Raw genomic sequence first — 23449 nt, 5'->3', positions numbered from 1 at the left:
TAGTACTGTAGATCGCCACTAGGAGAAGGAAAAACGTGCTAGCGTGACGTGGAAACGGTCGTAAGGAACAGAACTCGGATTTTAGAGGGTAGCAGAAATTAGGCTTATGAATTAATCTGCTTTAATCCAATCCTATTTTAGATTTGATCGCTGGTATTGAAAGGATTCTTAGGCAGTACCTGAACAACATGGCTGCAGCGTATTGGTACTAGTACTGCTTTAAAATTCAACTGCAAATTAATAAAGTCATGGTGGTCAATGGGGGCTGTGACGACAGTTGAAAGTATCTTTTTTTTAAACATCCATTTTTGTTTTGGGGTAAATTTTTAGGATTAATGATAAGAATAAATTTAGAAATGAAATTTTTTTTTTTTTTTTTTTTTTGTTAAGCTCTGCAGGAATAGAAACAGTAACATTTAAACCAAGTTAGATTTCACCAAACCAGATTTTGTGGTAACTTTAAAGTGGTTTTTGACCATGTTTAACAGCCGATCCATCGTCAGTGAATAACAACATTAGTCTTTGCATCACCTGGTTGATTCTTTGTAAATCCGATGCAAAAGTGTTTATTATACATTTAACTTTTTACAAAACTTTAGAAGTTTGATCAAAATTTGAACAAGAATTGGATGGTAACACAGCTAACGTAGCCAAATCGCTAGGTAGCCAAGGCTAGTTATATTAGTCTTCTATTTAATAAGATGGTTTGTTATTTAGCTTATTGAACTAACTTCTTTATAAAATGTGAAGCTTAAAGGAAGAAAAACAGTTAATCAAGCAGGCAGCCTGTCAAACATGCTGCTTCTCCTCCACATTGGAACCATGCTAACAGCTGCTAGCAGCCCTTTGTTGTATTAAAGATGGTGGTCTACAGACAGGCCACGCAGTGACATTAAAAACCAAGGAGACATGATCTTCAGCCTGTAAGCCGCCCTGCTAACAATCATTTTGACTGTTTTTCTCCTTTTGATTCGATTTAGCTATAAAAGCTGCCATTAGCCAGTGGCTAGAAGCTGCTGCTAATCAGTGAAATGGTGAAGATGTGTGTTTGTTAGTGAGGATGTCAGCATGCTCCAGTCTCAACAGGAAGGTCGTAGAATGAGAGAAAGAACCTGAGTGTTCTGCTAAAACTCAGGAGCCTAGCTAGCTGCAGGCCATAGCCCTGCCCAGCAATGGCTGCCCACCTAGCACCAAACCATCCCAGCACGTGCCCTGCTGCTGCCTGTTACCTTCTGCCAGGAAGAACACACCGAGGGCGCCCCGGTGCCGCATCAACCCGTCCGGGACGTAGACTGCTCCATCGGTCCCGCGTCCACGTGAGGCTCATCAGTGTTCAAAAAAAACAAAACATAGCAGACTTCTCCTGCTGTTACGTCACACACACCGTCTCCTTCCGGAACTGCGCAAACTCGGACGCCATCTTAGAAAGGCCACCTGTTCCCGCAAAGCGAAGAGAGGGAACGGTAGACAACCACGGAACCAGGCCGGTGGTGCATGGCGCGTGTTTTGAAGCTGCTTGTGGAGAGATGTCCTGGGCCGTGAGTAGTGAGGAAACAGGAAGCGATTCTTGTGGGATGGAAGAAGGAAATAGTGACAATGAAGGTTGGAAGATAGCAACATCAAAAAATGAGAAAAAGCGGAAAAAACAGAGATCAGTTAAAGGGGAATCTAGTTCAGAACAATCCAGTGATGATCAATCCATACATTCCACAGCACAACAAAATGAATTCAAAGTCATATTCAAAGTCGTTAATCAGGCAGAGTCTTTTACAAATTGGAATCCGGTTCACTTAACAAAAACCATCAATAAACTTGTCGGAGAAGTCAGAGGTGCCAGAATTCTGTACAGTGGAGACCTGCTAATTAACTGCAGAGACAGCGCCCAGCAAGGCAAAGCAATACGTATCAACAAAATTGACGGGATAAGAGTTCAGTGCAGCCTAATGGAGAACAAAAAGATCAGCAGGGGAGTCATTGGAGGAGTTCCTCTAAAAATTTCTGAAAAAGAGATTCTGGAAAACATAAGCGGTGCAAAAGTAAAAGAAGTAAAACGGTTAAAAACAACAAGAAACGGAGAAAGATCTGACAGTTTATCGGTGTTAATTAAATTCGAAGAAGAGCAATTACCAAGCAAAGTATTCATCGGTTACATAAGCTATAATGTCAAAATCTACAATCCTCCACCATTGAGATGTTTCAAATGCCAAAAATTCGGTCACATTGCAGCAGTTTGTAAAGGGAAACAGAGGTGTGGAAGGTGTGCAGGAGAACATGAGTACGGAAAATGTGGAAAAGAAGCTAAAATAAAATGCTGTAATTGTGGTGGAGAACATACTGCTGCTTATCACGGCTGTGAAGCAAGCAAAAGGTCTGAGGAAATTAAAAAAATGAAATTTGAGCTCGGAATAACCTACGCTGAAGCTGCAAAAAGGATCCCATCTCAGTCAGAAAAACCCAAACCTACAGTTCAACACACAGCAAATTCCAAACCTCTAGAGAAATCTCCAAAAATTGATGAAGACTCACTAATTGTTAAAAAGACAAATTTTGTTCTTTTCATGGTAGAAGTGATTAATTGTACTGCACAGACAACAAAAAAAACTGAAAAAATCAAAATAATAGTGAAGGCTGCAGAAAAATATCTGGACATTAAAGATTTGAACTGGGAGATGGTTGGAAGCATGATGGGAGGACCGATGGGACCATCAGAAACTGGCAGAATTACGATGACCTAGAGTAAATTAAAATTATATGGGCAAATGTGATTTAGTATTATGTTGGTTTAAGTTACACAGGTTTTTTTTTTTTTTTTTTTTTTTTTTTTTTTTTTGGGGGGGGGGGGGGGTGAATCGTTTCCTGTTTTCTTGCTTTACTCCATATCAGTTGGTGGCGGTAATGCACAATTCACAAGTCTGCCAACCGCCATAAAATCTCATAAGAAGAAGAAGAAGCGAAGGGAGCGGGATCCGCGCAGGAGGAGATCCAGGCCGCCTCCGCTCCTCTGAGGCCGTCACGGGTTCCGGGGCTCCGTCAGAGCAGAACCAGCGGGGATCTGGACAGAAGTAGAACCCAAAGAAGTCACACCGGACCGCGACCGCTTGTTGATAGTTGTGTTCATTGTTCTGCGTCTGTGGACGGGTCTGTAGACGTGTGATCTGTGTGGACAGCTGCTGCTAGCTGCTGTGGTCTGCGTGGACAGCTGCTGCTGCGGTGGTCTGTGTGGACAGCTGCTAGCTGCTATGGTCTGTGTGGACAGCTGCTAGCTGCTATGGTCTGTGTGGACAGCTGCTGCTAGCTGCTATGGTCTGTGTGGACAGCTGCTAGCTGCTATGGTCTGTGTGGACAGCTGCTAGCTGCTATGGTCTGTGTGGACAGCTGCTGCTAGCTGCTATGGTCTGTGTGGACAGCTGCTAGCTGCTATGGTCTGTGTGGACAGCTGCTAGCTGCTATGGTCTGTGTGGACAGCTGCTAGCTGCTATGGTCTGTGTGGACAGCTGCTAGCTGCTATGGTCTGTGTGGACAGCTGCTGCTAGCTGCTATGGTCTGTGTGGACAGCTGCTAGCTGCTGTGGTCTGTGTGGACAGCTGCTGCTAGCTGCTATGGTCTGTGTGGACAGCTGCTGCTAGCTGCTATGGTCTGTGTGGACAGCTGCTAGCTGCTGTGGTCTGTGTGGACAGCTGATGCTAGCTGCTATGGTCTGTGTGGACAGCTGCTAGCTGCTGTGGTCTGTGTGGACAGCTGCTGCTAGCTGCTATGGTCTGTGTGGACAGCTGCTAGCTGCTGTGGTCTGTGGACAGCTGCTGCTGGCTGCTGTGGACTGCTGCTAACTGCTGTGGTCTGCGTGGACAGCTGCTGCTGTGGTCTGTGGACAGCTGCTGCTAACTGCTGTGGTCTGCGTGGACAGCTGCTGCTAGCTGCTGTGGTCTGTGGACAGCTGCTGCTGGCTGCTGTGGACTGCTGCTAGCTGCTGTGGTCTGTGTGGACAGCTGCTGCTGTGGTCTGTGGACAGCTGCTGCTAGCTGCTGTGGTCTGCGTGGACAGCTGCTGCTAGCTGCTGTGGTCTGTGTGGACAGCTGCTGCTGTGGTCTGTGTGGACAGCTGCTGCTGGCTGCTGTGGACTGCTGCTAGCTGCTGTGGTCTGTGTGGACAGCTGCTGCTGTGGTCTGTGGACAGCTGCTGCTAGCTGCTGTGGTCTGCGTGGACAGCTGCTGCTAGCTGCTGTGGTCTGCGTGGACAGCTGCTGCTAGCTGTTGTGGTCTGTGTGGACAGCTGCTGCTGTGGTCTGTGGACAGCTGCTGCTAGCTGCTGTGGTCTGTGTGGACAGCTGCTAGCTGCTATGGTCTGTGTGGACAGCTGCTGTGGTCTGTGTGGACAGCTGCTGCTGGCTGCTGTGGTCTGTGGACAGCTGCTGCTGCGGTGGTCTGTGGACAGCTGCTGCTAGCTGCTGTGGTCTGTGTGGACAGCTGCTGTGGTCTGTGTGGACGGCTGCTGTGGTCTGTGTGGACGGCTGCTGTGGTCTGTGTGGACAGCTGCTGTGGTCTGTGTGGACAGCTGCTGCTAGCTGTTGTGGTCTGTGTGGACAGCTGCTGTGGTCTGTGTGGACAGCTGCTGCTAGCTGCTGTGGTCTGTGTGGACAGCTGCTAGCTACTGTGGTCTATGTGGACAGCTGCTGCTAGCTCATGTGGACAGCTGCTGCTAGCTCATGTGGACTGCTGCTAGCTCCTGTGGACTGCTGCTAGCTCCTGTGGACTGCTGCTAGCTGCTGTGGACTGCTGCTAGCTGCTGTGGTCTGTGGACAGCTGCTGCTAGCTGCTGTGGTCTGTGTGGGCAGCTGCTGTGATCTGTGGACAGCTGCTGCTAGCTGCGGTGGTCTGTGTGGACAGCTGCTGCTGCGGTGGTCTGTGTGGACAGCTGCTGCTGCGGTGGTCTGTGTGGACAGCTGCTGCTGCGGTGGTCTGTGTGGACAGCTGCTGCTAGCTGCGGTCTGTGTGGACAGCTGCTGCTAGCTGCGGTGGTCTGTGTGGACAGCTGCTGCTGCGGTGGTCTGTAAGGACAGATGCTGCTGCGGTGGTCTGTAAGGACAGATGCTGCTGCGGTGGTCTGTAAGGACAGATGCTGCTGCGTCAGGGCATTTTTGTCCTTTGTACATAAATTTATAAATATCATTTACTAGGTCTGTCAGACCCATTAGGTTTTAAAAACATGTCCATTTGATGAGGATCTAATTAAAGAATGATCAGCACTTTTTCTCAGATAAGTAAATATTTATAAGGAGAGGATTCTACAACTTCTACAGCTCCCTGATGCAGCCTTGCTATCATGGCTGGATGATGGGTTTGGTTCCTGTCTGTCATTTAGTTAGCATGACTGGTGATGTAATTAGCTGATATACCAATATAGTGAACTAAGGAGTCACCATCCTCAGGAATTAGTGGAACGGTGAGTTCAACGGAGCAGATATACTTTTTCCTGGACAGCAGAAATCAAGTGTTAAGCAAAAGGAAGCCATTTCACAAAACGCTTAATAAAAGTATAAAAATAAAGAAATAAGCATACACAGAAAAGCCTAATTTGCAACTCTCTGCAGCTCTTTGTTGTTAAACATAACTTCATCAATAATGTAGAACTTGGAACTTTGTTATTTAAAGAAATAGATAAAAAGCATATAACACAGACTATTAACCTGAATGAATGATTGCAACTCAGCAGATGTTAAGACCCTGAGTCTGTGGGGAGCTTCAATGGTTTAAAAGTCTCAACCAGCTGTTGGCAGGAAGGATCTGATAATGCTCCTCTGTACACCTAGTGTACAGCAGCCTGTCTCTGAACGGCGTGAGAGACATTGTCCAACAAAGCTATTGTTCCTGTCCTTTCCCAGGGGACGTCCTCGAACAGACAGACTTTCTGGTGAGCTTTTCTAACTTCTTCCCCTCTGCTGTAGATATGTTGGTATGAGTGCTGAGCATTTCCCTTCTTATATCATTAGTGAAATGAAACTTTATAAATGTTTAATCCTGTCTATAGTCACACCTGGTGTGACGACAGACTAAAGTAATTTCCTGATTTCCTCTCTTAGTCTACTGTAAATAAAGGTCATCCAATAACGATCTCTCTGCAGAGGGTCTCGGCGTTCTTCTGATCTGATGAGGTTCAGAAACACGATTCATCCTACAAGTAAAATATAATCCAGAATATCGAATAGTTCTATTGAGAAAAAAAGTGTAAATCCTGAAGTTGAGTTTGAATTCCCCTTGTCGATCTGTTCAGAAATAAGTGGGGGGAGGACAATAAATGTTATTATTGTAACTGTAGAAACTTTTTAAAAAGTATGCTGTTGAAAATGCCTATTTTTAAAACCCGGGTTCACCCTTTTCCATACCATTTCTATTCAGTTTATTTCTATAGCTCCAATTTGCATCATGTCCCCTTAATTCACTTTATAGATCCAGATCATCCAGATCCTACAGTCAGATCTAAGGTTCAAAGTTTCTATCTAAGGAAAACCAGCTGATTGCAGCCAGTCACTGACTGTACTGGATTCTCTCCTCCTGGATGAGCAGGTAGACATTGACTCTTCAGCAATCCCTCCTGCGAAGCATGCTTGTAGCGACAGTTGAGAGGAAAAACTCCCTTTTAACAGTTTCAGTCAAAGGATGAAAGAGTGGAGGAGAGAAAGAGAGAGAGAAACAGGACTAAACACTGAAAAACAGGCCAAGCTCCATCATTTAGAATAGAATAGAATACACAATTCTTTTATTGTCCCTCAATTAGTAAATTCTGGTGTTTACAGCAGCAAAATTATTATAGAAAAAAATGGTCACACAAATGTGGACCTTAGGAAAATCTATAAGGATAACATAATAGTGATAAAAAATATTGTGTTTAACAGTTCATCAACAGAGGTGTTGATGGCAGCAGCACAGCTGATATTTCTCTCCAGGATGGAGTCACAGCCAAAAAGGAACAGACCAGATGAAGCTACCATGAGAGAAAGCAGAGAGAGCAGAATGTTAGAGATTGAACTAACATATTCCGCAGACTAGGAGAATAGAGATGGAATGATGAAAAAGGGGTCCCTATGTCCTCCAGCAGTCTAAGCCTATAGCAGCATAACTATAGAGATAGCCCAGGATAACCTGAGCCACTCTAACTATAAGCTTTATCAAAAAGGAAAGTTTTAAGCCTAGCCTTAAAAGTAGACAGGGTGTCTGCCTCACGGACTAAAACTGGTAGTTGATCTGTTAGGAACATAAGGAACAATCAGATCTCTGATATCAGCTTTATAGGTGAGAAGGAGGATTTTAAATTCTATTCTGGATTTAACAGGAAGCTAATGAAGAGAAGCCAGGATAGGAGAGATATGATCTCTCTTTTTAATTAGTTCTCCCTAGCTGCTGAGGACGGCCTCATTCATGGGACGTTGTGGTTCGATGGAAATCATCTTTCAGTCACCTGTTAGAGCAACATCAGCCTCCATGCTGTAAAGTTAGTTAGGATTTATTAACCCTTTATAGGACACTCAGTAAAATCTAAATTTCCAGCCAATAGTGTTATTGGAATCCAGGACAAGACCTTATTTCCTTCGTAACATTCAAAAAATATGAGTATTTTGATGGCATAAATGAAAGTCTATGTAATAACAAGAAATGCCAACTTGCCCAAATATATTAAAAATAATAGTTGAATACCTAAGTATAATAATAACTTAATTTTTTTACTTTTCAATTAGCTTTTTACCTTTTTTCTTGACTTAACTTTTTTTTTCCAACTTAATTTCCAGTAGGTAATATATAAGCTAATTGGTCAAATGCTGAAATAAGGTCTACTGCACTGAAAGATGCAGTACAAAAAACGCTAATTTGTCCTATAAAGGGTTAAAGACAACTTTGCTCCTAAACAGAAATCAAGGACCTGTTTCTATGAAAGTCACCTTGAGAACATCAGGTAATTGGAGAGGAAGTCGTGTGATGACACCGGGGAATCCGTTAAAAGCTGGGGAAGGAAATCTAAAAGAGATTTATAGTTTGAGCTTTTTTATTCTTGTTTTATATCCCAAACAGTCAACCTCCCATACCTGGTGGGCTGCTTAGCTCTCTTATTCTTCTGGACGGCTCCTGCTTTGAACAGAAATCTGACTTTTAGACGAGGTGGCATGTGGCAATATCCATGTAAAACAAAAATAAACACCTTCATAAAGATCAGCTGGCAGTTATTCTCTATATTTATCATGTAAGCTGTGTGAACTGTTCCTCCTGTCTGTCTCTGGATGAGAAGCTTCAGGGAAGATGCCAACCTATCATCTGGACGTTTGGCCGCCGCTTCGCTCCAGCATCATGTAGCCTGTGAGGACGCTAGCACAGAAACAACACATCCTCTTACTATACATCAGAGTTTCTTTAAGATGTACTGATTTATTCTAATTAATGTGGGAAATAAAGAAAATATCCATCTTCATGGTAGAAATGTATTTTCTGCTTCAGTTTGTGCCCTCCTGCTGATGCCTTCATGTTTTAGATATCAGACACTTTTTAATTCAATTTTATTCAGTTTATTTCTATAGAGCCAATTGACAACATATCATCTCAAAGTTGACTCTTCAGCAATCCCTCACACTAAACACGCTGGAAGCAACAGTGCAGAGACAGAAATGTATTCATTTGAAAACCTAAAGTTTTTCCTCAGACAAAAAAAAAGCCAGATTTAAAACACCTGATGACAGGTATGTGCATCTGTAAGTAAGGCAGTACTCGAGTTGAAAGGGGATGGCATCTCCCTTCTTAAATAGATTAGAAAAATCATCCTCCTTCTTAAGTGACCATCCCCTGTGACATTTTATCACTGAATGTCTAACATTTTTACTATATATTAACAGTAATGGCAATAATATTGCCCTTTTAACGTTTGGTGGACTGTGCAGTTATGAGTAGCCTGAGTAAAATAAATAAACTCAAAGAAGTGTCCTACCATGACTATGAAGCTGATCCCAGTGGGAATGGAGCCCCTAACTCTGTAGGGGTAGCGATAGCAATGCTAACTCTGTAGGGGCAGTGATTGCCATGCTAGCTAGAGATAGCAATGCTAACTCTGTAGGGATAGTGATAGCCATGCTAACTCTGTAGGGGTAGCGATAGCCATGCTAGCTATGTAGGGGCAGTGATAGCCATGCTAACTCTGTAGGGGTAGCGATAGCCATGCTAACTCTGTAGGGGTAGCGATAGCCATGCTAACTCTGTAGGGGCAGCGATAGCCATGCTAAGTATGTAGGGGTAGCGATAGCCATGCTAACTATGTAGGGGCAGCGATAGTCATGCTAACTATGTAGGGGCAGCGATAGCCATGCTAACTGTAGGGGCAGCGATTGCCATGCTAACTATGTAGGGGCAGCGATAGCCATGCTAACTGTAGGGGCAGCGATTGCCATGCTAACTATGTAAAGGCAGAGATAGCAATGCTAACTATGTAGGGACAGTGATAGCCATGCTATCTATGTAAAGGCAGAGATAGCAATGCTAACTATGTAGGGGCAGTGATAGCCATGCTAACTCTGTAGGGGCAGCGATTGCCATGCTAACTATGTAGGGGCAGTGATAGCCATGCTAACTATGTAGGGGCAGCGATAGCCATGCTAACTATGTAGGGGCAGCGATAGCCATGCTAACTATGTAGGGGCAGCGATAGCCATGCTAACTATGAAGGGGCAGCGATAGCCATGCTAACTATGTAGGGGCAGCGATAGCCATGCTAACTATGTAGGGGCAGCGATAGCCATGCTACCTATGTAGGGGCAGCGATAGCCATGCTAACTATGTAGGGGCAGCAATAGCCATGCTAACTATGAAGAGGCAGCGATAGCCATGCTAACTATGAAGGGGCAGCGATAGCCATGCTAACTATGTAGAGGCAGCGATAGCCATGGTAACTATGAAGGGGCAGCGATAGCCATGCTAACTCTGTAGGGGCAGCGATTGCCATGCTGACTATGAAGGGGCAGAGATAGCAATGCTAACTATGTAGGGACAGTGATAGCTATGCTAACTATGTAGGGGGAGTGATAGCCATGCTAACTCTGTAGAGACAGCGAAGAAAGGCCTCAGAAGAGGCAAATATATGCCAGAATGCTTTGCATGGAGAGCTCTCCTCGGAAAACATCATGGGATTTGCTGTCACAGCGGCCCGTTGTCGCCATTGGCTGTCGCTACCTGACAGCGGCAACTAATAACAAAGATGGCGCAGGCACCGCACGGTGGAGGAGGAGTTATGTGACCAATGGTGCAAAAAGCAGTGATCTGTCTGAATGGTCAGCTAACTGAGTTCACTATAAGGTCCCCGCTTTATATAGTGATGGAGGGATTTAGGGCGGACGGTCGGACACAGTAAGCTTTTTTTTGTTTTGAGTTTTTTCGACAGTAGGCTGACAGAAAAGAGGACCACAGGTCGGAATCGAACTTGGGTCGGCCTCATCAAGGACTAAGGCCTCCATACATGGGCTGTGTGCGCTAACCACTGCGCCACCTGCAAGACCTCCAGACAGTAAGCCTAGATGACCTATGAGAACAGCAACTTTTAAACAGATCATGCACAAGGAGAAATGGGTTTGTGCAACCGTTTAACAGGCGTTCCGTTTTGGGAGCGGGTACAGGGTTGTGCATGTGCATTTTTTTTTTTAAGTGAAGAGGGTGGGTCTTTTAAAACATTTGCGAAAATCCTCCACAATACCTTTAATGTTTTCCTTTATTCTGCTTTTTCTGTAAAAACCCTGGTTCCATAAATTCAACAAGCTGTCCTGAAGCAGCGGAGTCAAACCATGGCTCTCCCATCACAGTGCTCCACGTTTGATCTGAAATACCTGCAAAGTTTCACACCAGGCGCAACGTCCATCACAGTTTCCACAATGTTCCACGTTGTCTTGTCCACCAGGATTAGGCCTTCCCATAGTGAAAATGTTTTTACTAAGTCTTTTTGATTACAGCTCTTCTGGACTTGAACCTTCTTCAAAACCTCTCAATGTTGAACCATGAACTCTGATCTGGACTGGAAATGTGGGATCTGCTGAGCTGGAGATGTTCTGGCTCTTCTGGGACCTCCTGGATCTTTTGATCTAAACAATGGACACATTTTCTCCTTAAGTTTATCTCCAAAGTTTATTGCCATCACAGATCTGTACTCTGAGATCCTTTGAGGCCTTTAAACTTCCTGGATGTCAGTGAATCTGTTCCTGTTTGCTCTAAATCTCTTTAGATAGCCACAGGATCTGTTGTGGTTTTAGAACTTTGACCCTACTTCGTGTTGTCAGACAGGTCCTTGTTTCCAGAGGTGTGGCAGTAGTCGGGACTCGTTGTGGTGGATTGAATCAAATTAAAAACCGTTCGGCTGTCCCCTCCTGAAGTGGTAGCTCACCCATCCAGATGGTTAACTTTTGACATGTTATTCCGCTGGATATATCTCCAAAGAGAAAAGAATTGTTTCCTGTTAGGAACACAAACCTATGCTGGAACCATGTCTGCTCCAGGATCCTGGTATTTTCTGAGGTTTCCAGACACTCCTGAGGATCCATGTTTCTGAGGTTGCTGACGTCTCCCCATTAGGCATTCTGTTAACCCTCCTGGTTTAATTAATGGTCAGGGCAGATTTAGGAAATTTGGGGCCCAGGCTCACTTAGCTGATTGCTCCTTCCTGTGTTTCCAAAAAGGTAAAAGTAAATAACCCAGTCCTTCTTTTCACTTTAGACAAGCCATGATCTGCTTCTCTGTTCTCCATTTTTCATTTGGATGAAATAATAGCTGCATGAATTATGACAGCAGACAAGATAGAGGAGAGCAGGAGGCGGGGTTACCAATCTACTCGCTCTGGAGAGCAGAGTTCGCTGCTTTTAGATGTGGCGCCAAAGTCTCCAGCAGCAGAAAAAAGTTGTTGATTTTCAGCTAGGCGATTTTTCAAAATCAAAGCGCTAGGGGGGTCTGAAAAGTCGCTAAATAAAGTTGGCAACACTGCTCTTTGCATCGTTTGTTTTCAAATGGTTTAATGCTGTCTGTTTGGACCTTTCAGAACATGTGAAGCAAATGGACTGAAGTAACGAAGTACAAATACTTCGTTACTGTACTCAAGTAGATTTTTCTGATATTTTTACTTTACTTTACTACTTATTTTTATGCCGACTTTTTACTTCTACTCCGTACATTTTTACACAAATATCTGTACTTTCTACTCCTTACATTTTAAAAAATTGTCTCGTTACTTTAGTTTTGAATCAATGGATTTCAATGGAGTTACCGTTATAATTTTTCACGTCATCAATACCAAATTCAATCTAATTGGATGGGAATCTACGTTGCATTTGACGCACCACTTCAAGATGAATCAACAGATTCGGCGGTATTTATTCGCGGCAAATCATTGCGCTTGGTGGCGGTGGCGTTAGCATAGTAGTATGGATGACGAGATGATTGAAAATGAACACAACGGAGATCTAGTCCTATTGGCAGACATCCATTTAAAATGTAGGCAACGGCATGAAAAAAGTGGTTTCTACTTTTATTTTTATACTTTAAGTAAATTTACAAGCCTGTACTTTGTTACTTTTACTTGAGTAAAGAAGTTTAATCAGTACTTCCACTTTTACCAGAGTATTTTTTAACACAAGAATCTGTACTTTTACTCAAGTACGGAAAGTGAGTACTTTTGCCATCTCTGATTCTGATGGCATTTTAGCCAAAGTAGTTTTATCAAAAACATAATTAATTTATTCAGCTTGGGAACCATTTCTAAACTTAGTGGAGAAATCAATTGCTCAATTAGTAACTTGATGAAATACATTAAGCTTTGGCCTTAAACCCCACCTCTCTTTATCTCTCTTATACTGATCTCCTGAATGGACGAGGCGGGACTACAAGGGGTGGGTCATGATAATTACAGTACTTATTCCAGAGTTTGTATTGCACATTTGGATACTAAAACAATAAAATAAACCTTGTTTAAAAAATAAAAAAGCATAATTAATGAGCACAAATAAGGTATAGTTGTATTAACCATACATGTAAACAGATTTATGGGGCCTACAGGAACTAGCCAACTGCCTAGTTTTTTGTTTGTTTGTTTTAACCCAAATAAAAAACAGGGATTTGTTTTCAAAGGTTGAAGAACTTGTGTTCTGTCTGCTTTTGATATTTCTGTGTAGAAGGCTAGCAATGATAAAACTTTGCGTGAGCTGCTCCTTGCAGACGTCTCCTGCTGCACACTGGTGGTTTTGACCTTTAGAAGAGGATAAAATGATGAATAAATGTTTCGTTTAAATCAATAAACACCACTGGTACTGGTGCAGTTGGCATATTTCTCATAATTGTGGCTTTTTTATTTGAAATAAAAAAAATAGAACCTACTGTTCATGCTTGTGTTGATGTTTTGCTTGAATGCTGTGGCGACATGACATCCTCCCCACCCCTACGGTGGAATACTGATGATGGTTAGTGATAACAGAAATCTCAGACAACACTGTTATCAATAACACTTTATTTCCCACCAGTCCCCCCCCCCCAGATCTGAGGTTAAAGGTTAAAAACAAGCAGCCAGCAAAGGGGGCAGTCTTCCATCCAGCAGTGGGTTCAGTTCAGCAGACACTGAGGCATCAGGCTGTACTTTAAAAACTCATCAGGGCGGAGCTGTGACCCTTCAGGCTCTCCAGCACATTTTTTAATAACCTGCTAATTTGACCCAAACTAAAGAAACTCTTTCAGATTTTTCCACCGTGATCCTTGCACCAGTTTTTATTTTCCAGTGTTTACGGCCACCGTCAGACTTCCTGTTAACCCAGGGTGTTTAGTGTTGCCATAACAACAGATTTAGAGATAACACATAAAAAAAAACTGTTCATAATGAAAAACCCTCCTCATCCTCATCTGGATCACTGCTGCTTCGTGGTCAGTCCCTGCAGTGGGAGGTAAGGCAGACCCTGAGCCGGACCTCCTGCTCACATCCTGCCGTATCGCCGCTTATCTAAGAACAGGAAAGCATTCCTGAACAGAATGCTCTCAACTTTACTGCCTTTCAAAATAAAAGCGTGTCTCATAAAGAGGCATTCCACCATTTGAAATCATGTTAAATATTCATAAAACAAGGAGCCAAACCAGGCTTAGTGTAAAAAAATAAATAAAGGTTTACACTAAATATTCTGTTTCACATGTTGGAGCTTCATAGACCACTTCTCTGGATTTTCTGTTCAGTTTGCAGCCGCTGCTTCAGTTTCAGTGCAGTCATCAGAGAGGGTGCCCTGGGACATTTTAAACCATCTTTAACTAAAAAATATTAGTGATAAGCACAGCTAGTATCATCATCAACAACATGTTCTAGAACATTAGGATCTATACCCTAACTCTCCGTAAATTCAAGCATGTTCCACAACAGACTGGAGCTTCTTAGCTCTGCTGCAGCCGATGGAGACAGACAGACATCCTTTAAAAAGCTTGGTCCAGCTCTGAGCTTCCACCCAGTTAGAGGCTGAAACAGTTCCTTCCCAGTCTCCATCCCTAAGTGGCAGAGTTATTCTAAGCATCACCAAAGAGTGTTTAGTGTGGTCTTTAACTGGCCGACGCCCAGTGAGGGCGTGAAAAGGGTGAATAGCAGCTCCCAGAGTCAGAAATGTTCTCCTATAGTTTTTCTCTATTTTGATATCTGACTAATTAATAAGAAGCTAAACAGGAAGATATTTAGATTCCCATTCCTGTTGAAACCATAAAATGTTTCATTCCTGAACAGAAAACCTCTCCTCCACCGTCATCAACAGTGTGAACCTCAGATTGCAGGAGGAGCCAGTCCCTTCATCCCCAGGCTGGTCTGTTGCCACTCGGGTCACAGCGAGCAGCCAATCAGATGAGAGGAGCTGCTATCAGACGTTAATTACAGCATCATCCTCTTCATCCCGCAGTTCACCCAGTACTCTGTTTCCTAAGGCCCCTCTTCCTCCTGTTGATCTCATCTCATCCCCTTCTTCTGCGAAGGCCCCACAGGGGCCAACAATGTACCTGTAGTCCCCTCCGATGGCCATTGCAGCCTCTGAGGCCACCATTAGCCAGTCTTCCTCATCCTCAGCCCCCCGCTGCCAGGGAACGCCCCAGCTGGAGGCCTCTGCTGTAGCCTCGGGTCCCAGGATCCGGGGCCCAACAGCTCCTTCTCTGTCCATCTTCCTGTTGTCCTCTTCTAGGTTGACGTAAAGTAAAGGCTCCTTCAGAGGAGTGGTGGGGGTCAGGGTGAGGTGCAGCGCCTCAAGTTGAGTCACCAGCTGCTGGAAACTGGGACGGCATTTAGGGACCGGGCTCCAGCATCTGTGCATGATCTCGTAGCTGTTAGGCAGAAGAAAAGAGTTTCAGGTCACAGCATCACAACATCTTATTCTACAGTAATTAGAAAGTTCCTCATAAATATGAAAACTAACAGAAATGTAAAACATCATAATAAAAAAACTTCCCAGAAGAACTGGAGATGAAGTTTATCTTCCTGATGTCCGCCAGTCCTTTTCTGATTTAGTTTAGCCCTTTCTGACGTTCAGAGGTGAAAGCGGCATCGGATGAAGTTTGCCCTGCAACCGGAGGGTTGTCGGTTCAAGCCCCGGCTCCGCTGTTCAATGTCGTTTTGTCCTAAGGTAATGTACGCCCAGTGTACGACAGCCTCTCATCTCTTAGTGAGCCCCAGGGCAGCTGTGGCTACAATGTAGCTCACCACCATCAGTGTGTGGGTGAATGTAGTGTAAAGTGCTTTGCTCAAGTCCTCTGACTTGAAAAAGCACTATATATGTATAGGCCATTAACCATTTTCTGACGTCGTCTAATTATTCCTATTGTTGTCCAACCCTTTTCTGACATCCTCCAACTCTTTCTGACATGTAATGTGAAATGTGAGGGTAGTGGCTGTATTATGCTGTGGAGATTTATATGCTGAAGAACAGGGACCTGCTCAGAAATATGGGGGGATGAATTAAACTAGAAATGGAGTAAACCTGGAAGCAGATCTGTCAGATGCCTCAAATATCTGAAGTCAGAAGAGCGACCCAAAGCAAAAACAGAACCGCCTAGCCCAAAGCCTTGACCAGTGCCTCTCATGTTACGTTCAGACCACACATGACAGAAGCAGCAAAAAAAGCTTCTGCTGCTTCATTTTTAATGCTTGTACAGGTGCTGGTCATAAAATTAGAATATCATGAAAAAGTAGATTGATTTCAGTAATTCCATTTAAAAAGTGAAACTTGTATATTATATTCATACATTACATACAAACTCATATATTTCAGATGTTTATTTTGTTTAATTTTGATGATTACAAATGACAACAAATGAAAATCTCAAATTCATCATATCAGAAAATTAGAATATTGTGAAAAGGTTCAAAATTGATGGCCCCTGGTGCCACACTCTAATCAGCTAATTAACTCAAACCACCTGCAAAAGCCTTTAAATGGTCTTTCAGTCTAGTTCTATAGGCTACACAATCATGGGGAAGACTGCTGACTTGACAGTTGTCCAAAAGACGACCATCGACACCTTGCACAAGGAGGGCAAGACACAAAAGGTCATCGCTAAAGAGGCTGGCTGTTCACAGAGCTCAGTGTCCAAGCACATTAATAGAGAGGCGAAGGGAAGGAAAAGATGTGGTCGAAAAAAGTGTACAAGCAAGAGAGATAACCGCACCCTGGAGAGGATTGTGAAACAAAACCCCTTCAAAAATGTGGGGGAGATTCACAAAGAGTGGACTGCAGCTGGAGTGAGTGCTTCAAGAACCACCACACACAGACGTATGAAAGACATGGGTTTCTGCTGTCGCATTCCTTGTGTCAAGCCACTCTTGAACCACAGACAGCGTCAGAAGCGTCTTGCCTGGGCTAAAGAGAAACAGGACTGGACTGCTGGTGAGTGGTCCAAAGTCATGTTCTCTGATGAAAGTAAATTTTGCATTTCCTTTGGAAATCAAGGTCCCAGAGTCTGGAGGAAAAGAAGAGAGGCACTTCATCCACGTTGCTTGAAGTCCAGTGTAAAGTTTCCACAGTCAGTGATGGTTTGGGGTGCCATGTCATCTGCTGGTGTTGGTCCATTGTGTTTTCTGAGGTCCAGGGTCAACGCAGCCACATACCAGGAAGTTTTAGAGCACTTCATGCTTCCTGCAGCTGACCAACTTTTTGGAGATGCAGATTTCATTTTCCAACAGGACTTGGCACCTGCACACAGTGCCAAAGCTACCAGTACCTGGTTGAAGGACCATGGTATCCCTGTTCTTAATTGGCCAGCAAACTCTCCTGACCTTAACCCCATAGAAAATCTATGGGGTATTGTGAAGAAGAAGATGCAATACACCAGACCCAACAATTCAGAAGAGCTAAAAGCCACTATTAGAGCAACCTGGGCTATCATAACACCTGAGCAGTGCCACAGACTGATCGACTCCATGCCACGCCGCATTGCTGCAGTAATACAGGCCAAAGGAGGCCCAACTAAATACTGAGTGCTGTACATGCTCATACTTTTCATGTTCATACTTTTCAGTTGGCCAACATTTCTATAAATCCTTTGTTTTTATTGGTCTTCAGTAATATTCTAATTTTCTGATATGATGAATTTGAGATTTTCATTTGTTGTCATTTGTAATCATCAAAATTAAACAAAATAAACATCTGAAATATATGAGTTTGTATGTAATGTATGAATATAATATACAAGTTTCACTTTTTAAATGGAATTACTGAAATCAATCTACTTTTTCATGATATTCTAATTTTATGACCAGCACCTGTACACATTATGGTCTGACGCGTCCAGTAAAGTGTGTCTAGATGCTTCTGCTGCTCCTGTGTTCAATGCCAGAGAGCACTTTTGTTATATTTACTGTGATCAGTGGGTAAAAAGTAGCTTGAATCTATTTTGAAGTGAGAAAGTCCTCCTAAAAAAACATGGTCTGTGCAGTCAGTTCATCCAGATTACCATCCTGCCTTCAAAGATTATTTCTCTGTGGGAGCCGCTCAGACCCCCACATAGCGGCTGTCACTGGGAATCCCCAGCAGCAGCTGCCTCAGACCTGCTCGCCTCTTGGGGGTTTTCCCCTACTGTTGGTGGCGGCTGGAAGTAGATGTTAGCGTTTTTCAGGTATGTGCTACAAACTGCAGGCAGCAGGATAATAAAAGCAAACATATTTTGCCGGCAAGTTTCTACATTTTAAGTTAATTTAGGCGTTAATAAACTGTTTAAGAGGAGTGATCATAGCGCTCTGCATCAGCAGTGCTGTGTCTGACTCCCTGCCAGCTCCCAGATCAGCTTCTCTCATTGGTTGATGTGGCGCGTCCAGCTGCTAAAGTTCAATGTTTCCAACTCCAGCATCAGCTGCTCTAGATGCTGTTGGACCTTTTGCTGCGCCTTAATGCTCATCAACCATTGCTTTGCATGTAACTCTGCTGCTTCTCTTTCACGGGCGGCCTGAATGTAGCATTACCCATCTCCACAGCAGAAGCCTCTGACATTTAATTGGATCTGAAATCGAATTGACTGTAGTAGGATTGAGTCCCGGACCTGCTGACCTTTACTGAACGTCTCTCCTCTCTCTTGTAACCCACTTTCCTGTCTGCATACTTTGAAAAATAACAAAATATAGGCCACTAGACCTAAAAAGGAATCTTAAAAAACTAAATAAATGCAAAATGAATCCAGGTATACACCTTTGGGTGATTTAATACTGACCAGTGGCTGACATTTTCAGAACAAATGATCACATACATCATGTGACATACCCACTGAAACGGTAAAGTAAATTGCTTACCAAAGAACACGACTCCCCCGCTCCCCTCTCATCCGGAGTGCAGGTGAACACCACACAGACACACACCATTATGGCTCCTACACAGAACTACACCCAACTGGGAACCAGTCTCTAGTTGGTGGGACATATCCACACTTTTAACTGAATGCAGTGAGTGGACCCAGCCAGGCTGAGTATAAAGGAATACCCCTGTCCTTCCAGTTCAGTTTATCCCCACATCAAATCCTCTGAAGTTTGTGGTAAAACATGACAAGGTGCAAAATAAATTCAAGGTGTTTAAAAAACTTTAGCAAAGCAGTGTAGTTTCTATTCTCCCATAGACTCACATGTCCTCTCTGCAGTCTGCAGGTTTCTTCAGGCGCTCTCCTTTGATCAGGAACTCGTAGATCTCTGAGTTTTCCACCCCAGGATACGGCGTCTGACCTCTGGTCATGATCTCCCACATTGTTACACCAAATGCCCACTGAAACAAATCAAATCCCATCCATTCAGACACAGTACAGCTTATTGTTGCATTTGACCAATTAGTAGAGCCCTTGAATTATATATTACCTACTGTAAATTAAGTTAGGAAAAAAAAAAAGTTAATTTAAGAAAAAAGGTTTTGCTTCCTTTTCTGGTGTAGTGGGGGTTACCTTCAACTGGATGAAGGCACGGGACTCTGGCTGGATAACTCAATCCCAGATGACTGATTGATAGATTGGGTTGTACCATCTGGAGTCCTAACTTTAATATTCTACATAATCTCTCTTTTGCGACTTGCTAATTTTGTTTAATTATTAGTGATTTAAGTTTTATCCTTAAGCTAACTGTTTAGTTTTGTTAAGTCTGTGTAGATGTTCTCCTTCCCTCTTCCTTAATGTGTCTCATCAGTCAGTATTTACACCCAAAAATGTTGACTTAGAAATAAGTCAACATTTCTTAAATTAAATGTATTTACTCTAATTTTAACACAATAATAAGATGATTTGCAAATGAAATGAGTTTTTACTCTTAAAGTAAGTAAATGTAAATTGTCTTTAAACCTGTCTACTAAAGGACAACAAGAAATGTTGACTCATATTTAGATTGTTTTTTGCGGGGCACAATGATCTTCCTTGTCTGAACATAGATAGACCATGGAGCCAGGAAACATAAACTAGAAATCCAATCAGCAAAGGAAATCAGTGCTGGAGAAGAGGAAATGGAGGCTGGAACTTCTACAATGGCAGAAGACACTGAGGGCGAAGATATCGTTGAACCAACGGTGAGGGACCTGACTGGGACCTTGCATGCATTCAGGGGCCAGCAGGAGGCAGGGGAGGTCAAGTTAAACCAAGGAAGACAGGAGAAATTCTTTGAACCATATGACATCCTTTTCAGTGTCAGTGTAGCGACTATCTACCACAATTTAATGGCTTCTGGCCGTTCCCACTGAAGTCAGTTTATAAATGAACAAATAATCTCAGTGGCGGGCTTTTACAACAAGTGAGATGGACAGGTGATCATGGAGAGTGTGGGTATGACAGAACTTAACCAGTGGAGGACGTTGTCACGATTTGGTTTTTAGGTTTTTGTTAGGACCCAAAAGCAGAAGCTGGGAGGCAGGGGTGAGATCTTGGAAGGTTTAATGAAAAATCAGGCAGCAAAAACAGGAATCCAAAAATCCAACTTAAAAATGTAAATCAAAACAGAAATTAAAAAAAACAACAACATAAGAATTGAACACTAACCAGGACCATGGAAACATCAGGGGAAAAAGTCATGAGGAGCCAGGGTAGAATGAAATAAGACGAGGAACCAGCAAAGACGGATTGCAGAGGTAGTGTATTTATGGCTGACTGAACAAAGGTAGGACTAATGAGCTGATAGGGAGCAGGTGTGACTAGAGCTGATGAGGAAGCCAAGGGAAAAGAACGAAAGTTACGACTGTAACTACGGTTCTATGAATCCCGGATGACCGCCAGAGGCGGTGCTTAAAGCACGAATGATCACTCTTGCGCATGCACAGGTCGAGAATCTTATACCAACATAGTCACGTGTGACCCCCGGTGACACCGGTGTGCCTATATAGTCACGTGACAGCGACAGCTCAGTCCCTTAATCTTCTCGCGAACACACAATGATTCCGAGGGACCGAGCGCTCTGGCGGTCATCCGGGATTCATAGAACCGTAGTTACAGTCGTAACTTTCGTTCTATTTCATCCCTACTGACCGCCAGAGGCGGTGCTTAAAGCACGGATGACGATTACCAACAGAGTCCTGAGGAATCACACACAGAAACAACAACCCAAACATGCCCACCTCACTGGGTAGATGGCGTGCGCTGGGACAGGATCCCCTGCATTGGGTGAGGGGTGGCCAAGTTGACCCTGTAAAACCTAGCAAAGGTATTCGGGGATGACCAAGAGGCTGCTGAGCAAATAGCCTCCAGAGTGAGACCAGTCATAGCGGCCCATGACACACTGACACCCCTGGTGGAATGGCACCGTACACCAGCGGGGGGTTGGAGGCCCCGCTGAATGTACGCCTGTTCCACTACATCCACAATCCAACGCGCAAGGCGCTGTTTAGAAAGGGCCTGCCCCTTGCGGGGCCCCGCGTAGCAGACAAACAGATTATCTGCCTGACGGAGAGAAGCTGTGAGACTGACATATGTCTTCAGTGCCCGAACAGGGCAGAGAAGCTCATCAGGCCCATCTGTATCAAGGCGAGCAAGCTGGAGGGGCACAGTGTGGCTCGCGGGTGAAGCCACTTTAGGAAGAAACGCCGCATTAGGCCAAAGAGTAACACCTGAACCAGCCGGGTTCCAACGGCAGCAGGACTCGTGAACAGACAGTGCCTGTAGTTCACTCACCCGTTTCGCCGAGGCCATGGCGAGGAGAAAAGCTGTCTTCTTCGACACACACTCAAGGCTTGCCCCCGCCAATGGTTCATAGGGAGGAGAGCGCAGGGCAGCGAGGACAATAGAAAGGTCCCACACCGGCACAACAGGGCGTGTGGGAGGGTGCAAACGCCGGGCACCCCTCAAAAACAAGGAAACGTCCTTGTTACGACCCACCGTCTCCCCACTCACCACCGAATGCCAGCAAGAGATGGCAGCCACATAGACCTTTAGAGTGGATGGAGAGCGACCTTGAGAAAGCAGTGCTTGAAGGAAGGCTAAAATAACAGAAACAGGACAGTGTACAGGGTCCTCATTTCTTTCCTGACACCAGCGGCTAAAAGCCTTCCACTTATGGGCGTACACCAGACGCGTGGAAGGGGCCCTGGCATTAGTCATCGTGTGTCCGATGTCCCCGCCATACTCCGAGAAGGAAACGCCGGGCCCTGTAGTGGCCAGACCCAGAGTCGGAGGCGACTGGGATTGGGATGCAGGATCCGACCGTCCAGCTGTGACAGCAGGTCCTTCCTGCAGGGAAGAGGCATCGGAGAGCTGCAACAGAGCCTGTGCAGCATCGGAAACCAAGTCCTCCCTGGCCACCGGGGGGCCACCAGAAGGAGCTGATGTCCCTCCTGAAGGACCCTCAGGAGTGTTGGGCCTATCAGGGGAAGTGGCGGGAAGGCGTAGAGGAGTGCCTTCGGCCAGTCGTGCGACAGCGCGTCCTGACCTAGGGGACTGGCACTGTCCGACAGGGAGAACCACAGCGGGCAATGTGTCGTCTCTCGGGAAGCAAACAAATCTACGGCTGCTCTCCCGAACCTCTCCCAAATAGTTTCCACTACATCCGGGTGGAGCCTCCACTCCCCCGGCGGTGGACGCCCCCGGGATAGGATGTCGGCAGGAACATTCTGCACCCCCGGGATGTGGGTCGCCCTCAGGCTGGCAAAAAGAGGGGCTGCCCAGGTCAGAAGCTCCCGGGTCAGCCTCAGTAGCATCAAAGACCGTGTTCCCCCTTGATGGTTGATGTGAAAAACAACCGACGTGTTGTCCGACCGCACCAGGACATGCCTTCCCCGCAGGACCGGGAGGAAGTGCCGCAGCGCACGGTGCACAGCCTCCAACTCCAGAGCGTTGATGTGGTGCCGCCTCTCTCGTGGAGACCATGTCCCCCGAGCGATCTGTCGCTGCCACAAGGCCCCCCATCCTGTGGTGGACGCGTCGGTAGAGACAACTTCCCAACGGGATGGCAGCAAACCCAGCGGAACTCCCTTTATCATGAATTCTGCCTCTCGCCACTGAGCCAGTGATACGAGGCATTGAGGGGACACCTGCAATTTCCTGTGACGGTGTGACGCACGAGAAGGATCCAGCCTCAGGCTGTTGAGCCACATCTGCAGTGGTCGCAAAGACAGTAGCCCTAGGGGCACTACAGTAGCGGCAGCTGTCAGCTTCCCCAGCAGACGGAGATAGAGAACAAAGGGGGCCGCCCGACCGGGAAGAAAGGCAGGCAGCATCTGCAGAATGCTCTCGACACGCTGAGGCGATGGGCGAGCAGTCATGGAGAGAGAGTCCATCGTGATACCGAGAAACATTACCTGCTGAGACGGAATCAGGTTGCTCTTCTACCAGTTCACACAAAGACCCAATAGGTCCATGTGATCGAGCAAGGTGCGCGTGTCTGCAGCAGCTTGAGCTTCTGTGGGCGCACAGACGAGCCAGTCGTCCAAATAAGGCAGGATCTTCAACCCTCTGGCCTGCAGAGGACACAAGGCCGCGGCCATGCACCGAGTGAACACACG

The 23449-nt window shown here is 45.0% G+C and overlaps 2 protein-coding genes across 2 annotated transcripts in view; both read right to left on the bottom strand.

Annotated features, from left to right (window-relative positions):
• The window catches only part of mgaa (MAX dimerization protein MGA a), a 53589-nt gene extending 52190 nt beyond the window's left edge, over positions 1–1399 (bottom strand). The window contains exon 1 of the mRNA XM_038300899.1: positions 1230–1399. The gene's annotated coding sequence lies outside the window, so the exon portion shown is untranslated. The remainder of the gene's footprint in view (positions 1–1229) is intronic.
• Positions 1400–13727: 12328 nt separating this feature from the next.
• Positions 13728–23449, bottom strand: part of tyro3 (TYRO3 protein tyrosine kinase) — a 45359-nt gene continuing 35637 nt past the window's right edge. The window contains exons 18-19 of the mRNA XM_038300878.1: positions 19113–19249; positions 13728–15332 (exon numbers count right to left, since the gene is read on the bottom strand). Of these exons, the coding sequence (XP_038156806.1) occupies positions 14879–15332; positions 19113–19249 (591 nt within the window). The 3' untranslated portion in view covers positions 13728–14878. The remainder of the gene's footprint in view (positions 15333–19112; positions 19250–23449) is intronic.

This window comes from Cyprinodon tularosa, unplaced genomic scaffold (assembly GCF_016077235.1).
Source record: "Cyprinodon tularosa strain WSP-4 unplaced genomic scaffold, ASM1607723v1 ctg459, whole genome shotgun sequence".
Classification (NCBI taxonomy): Eukaryota; Metazoa; Chordata; class Actinopteri; order Cyprinodontiformes; family Cyprinodontidae; genus Cyprinodon; species Cyprinodon tularosa.
This window is presented reverse-complemented; position numbering and strand designations above follow the sequence as displayed.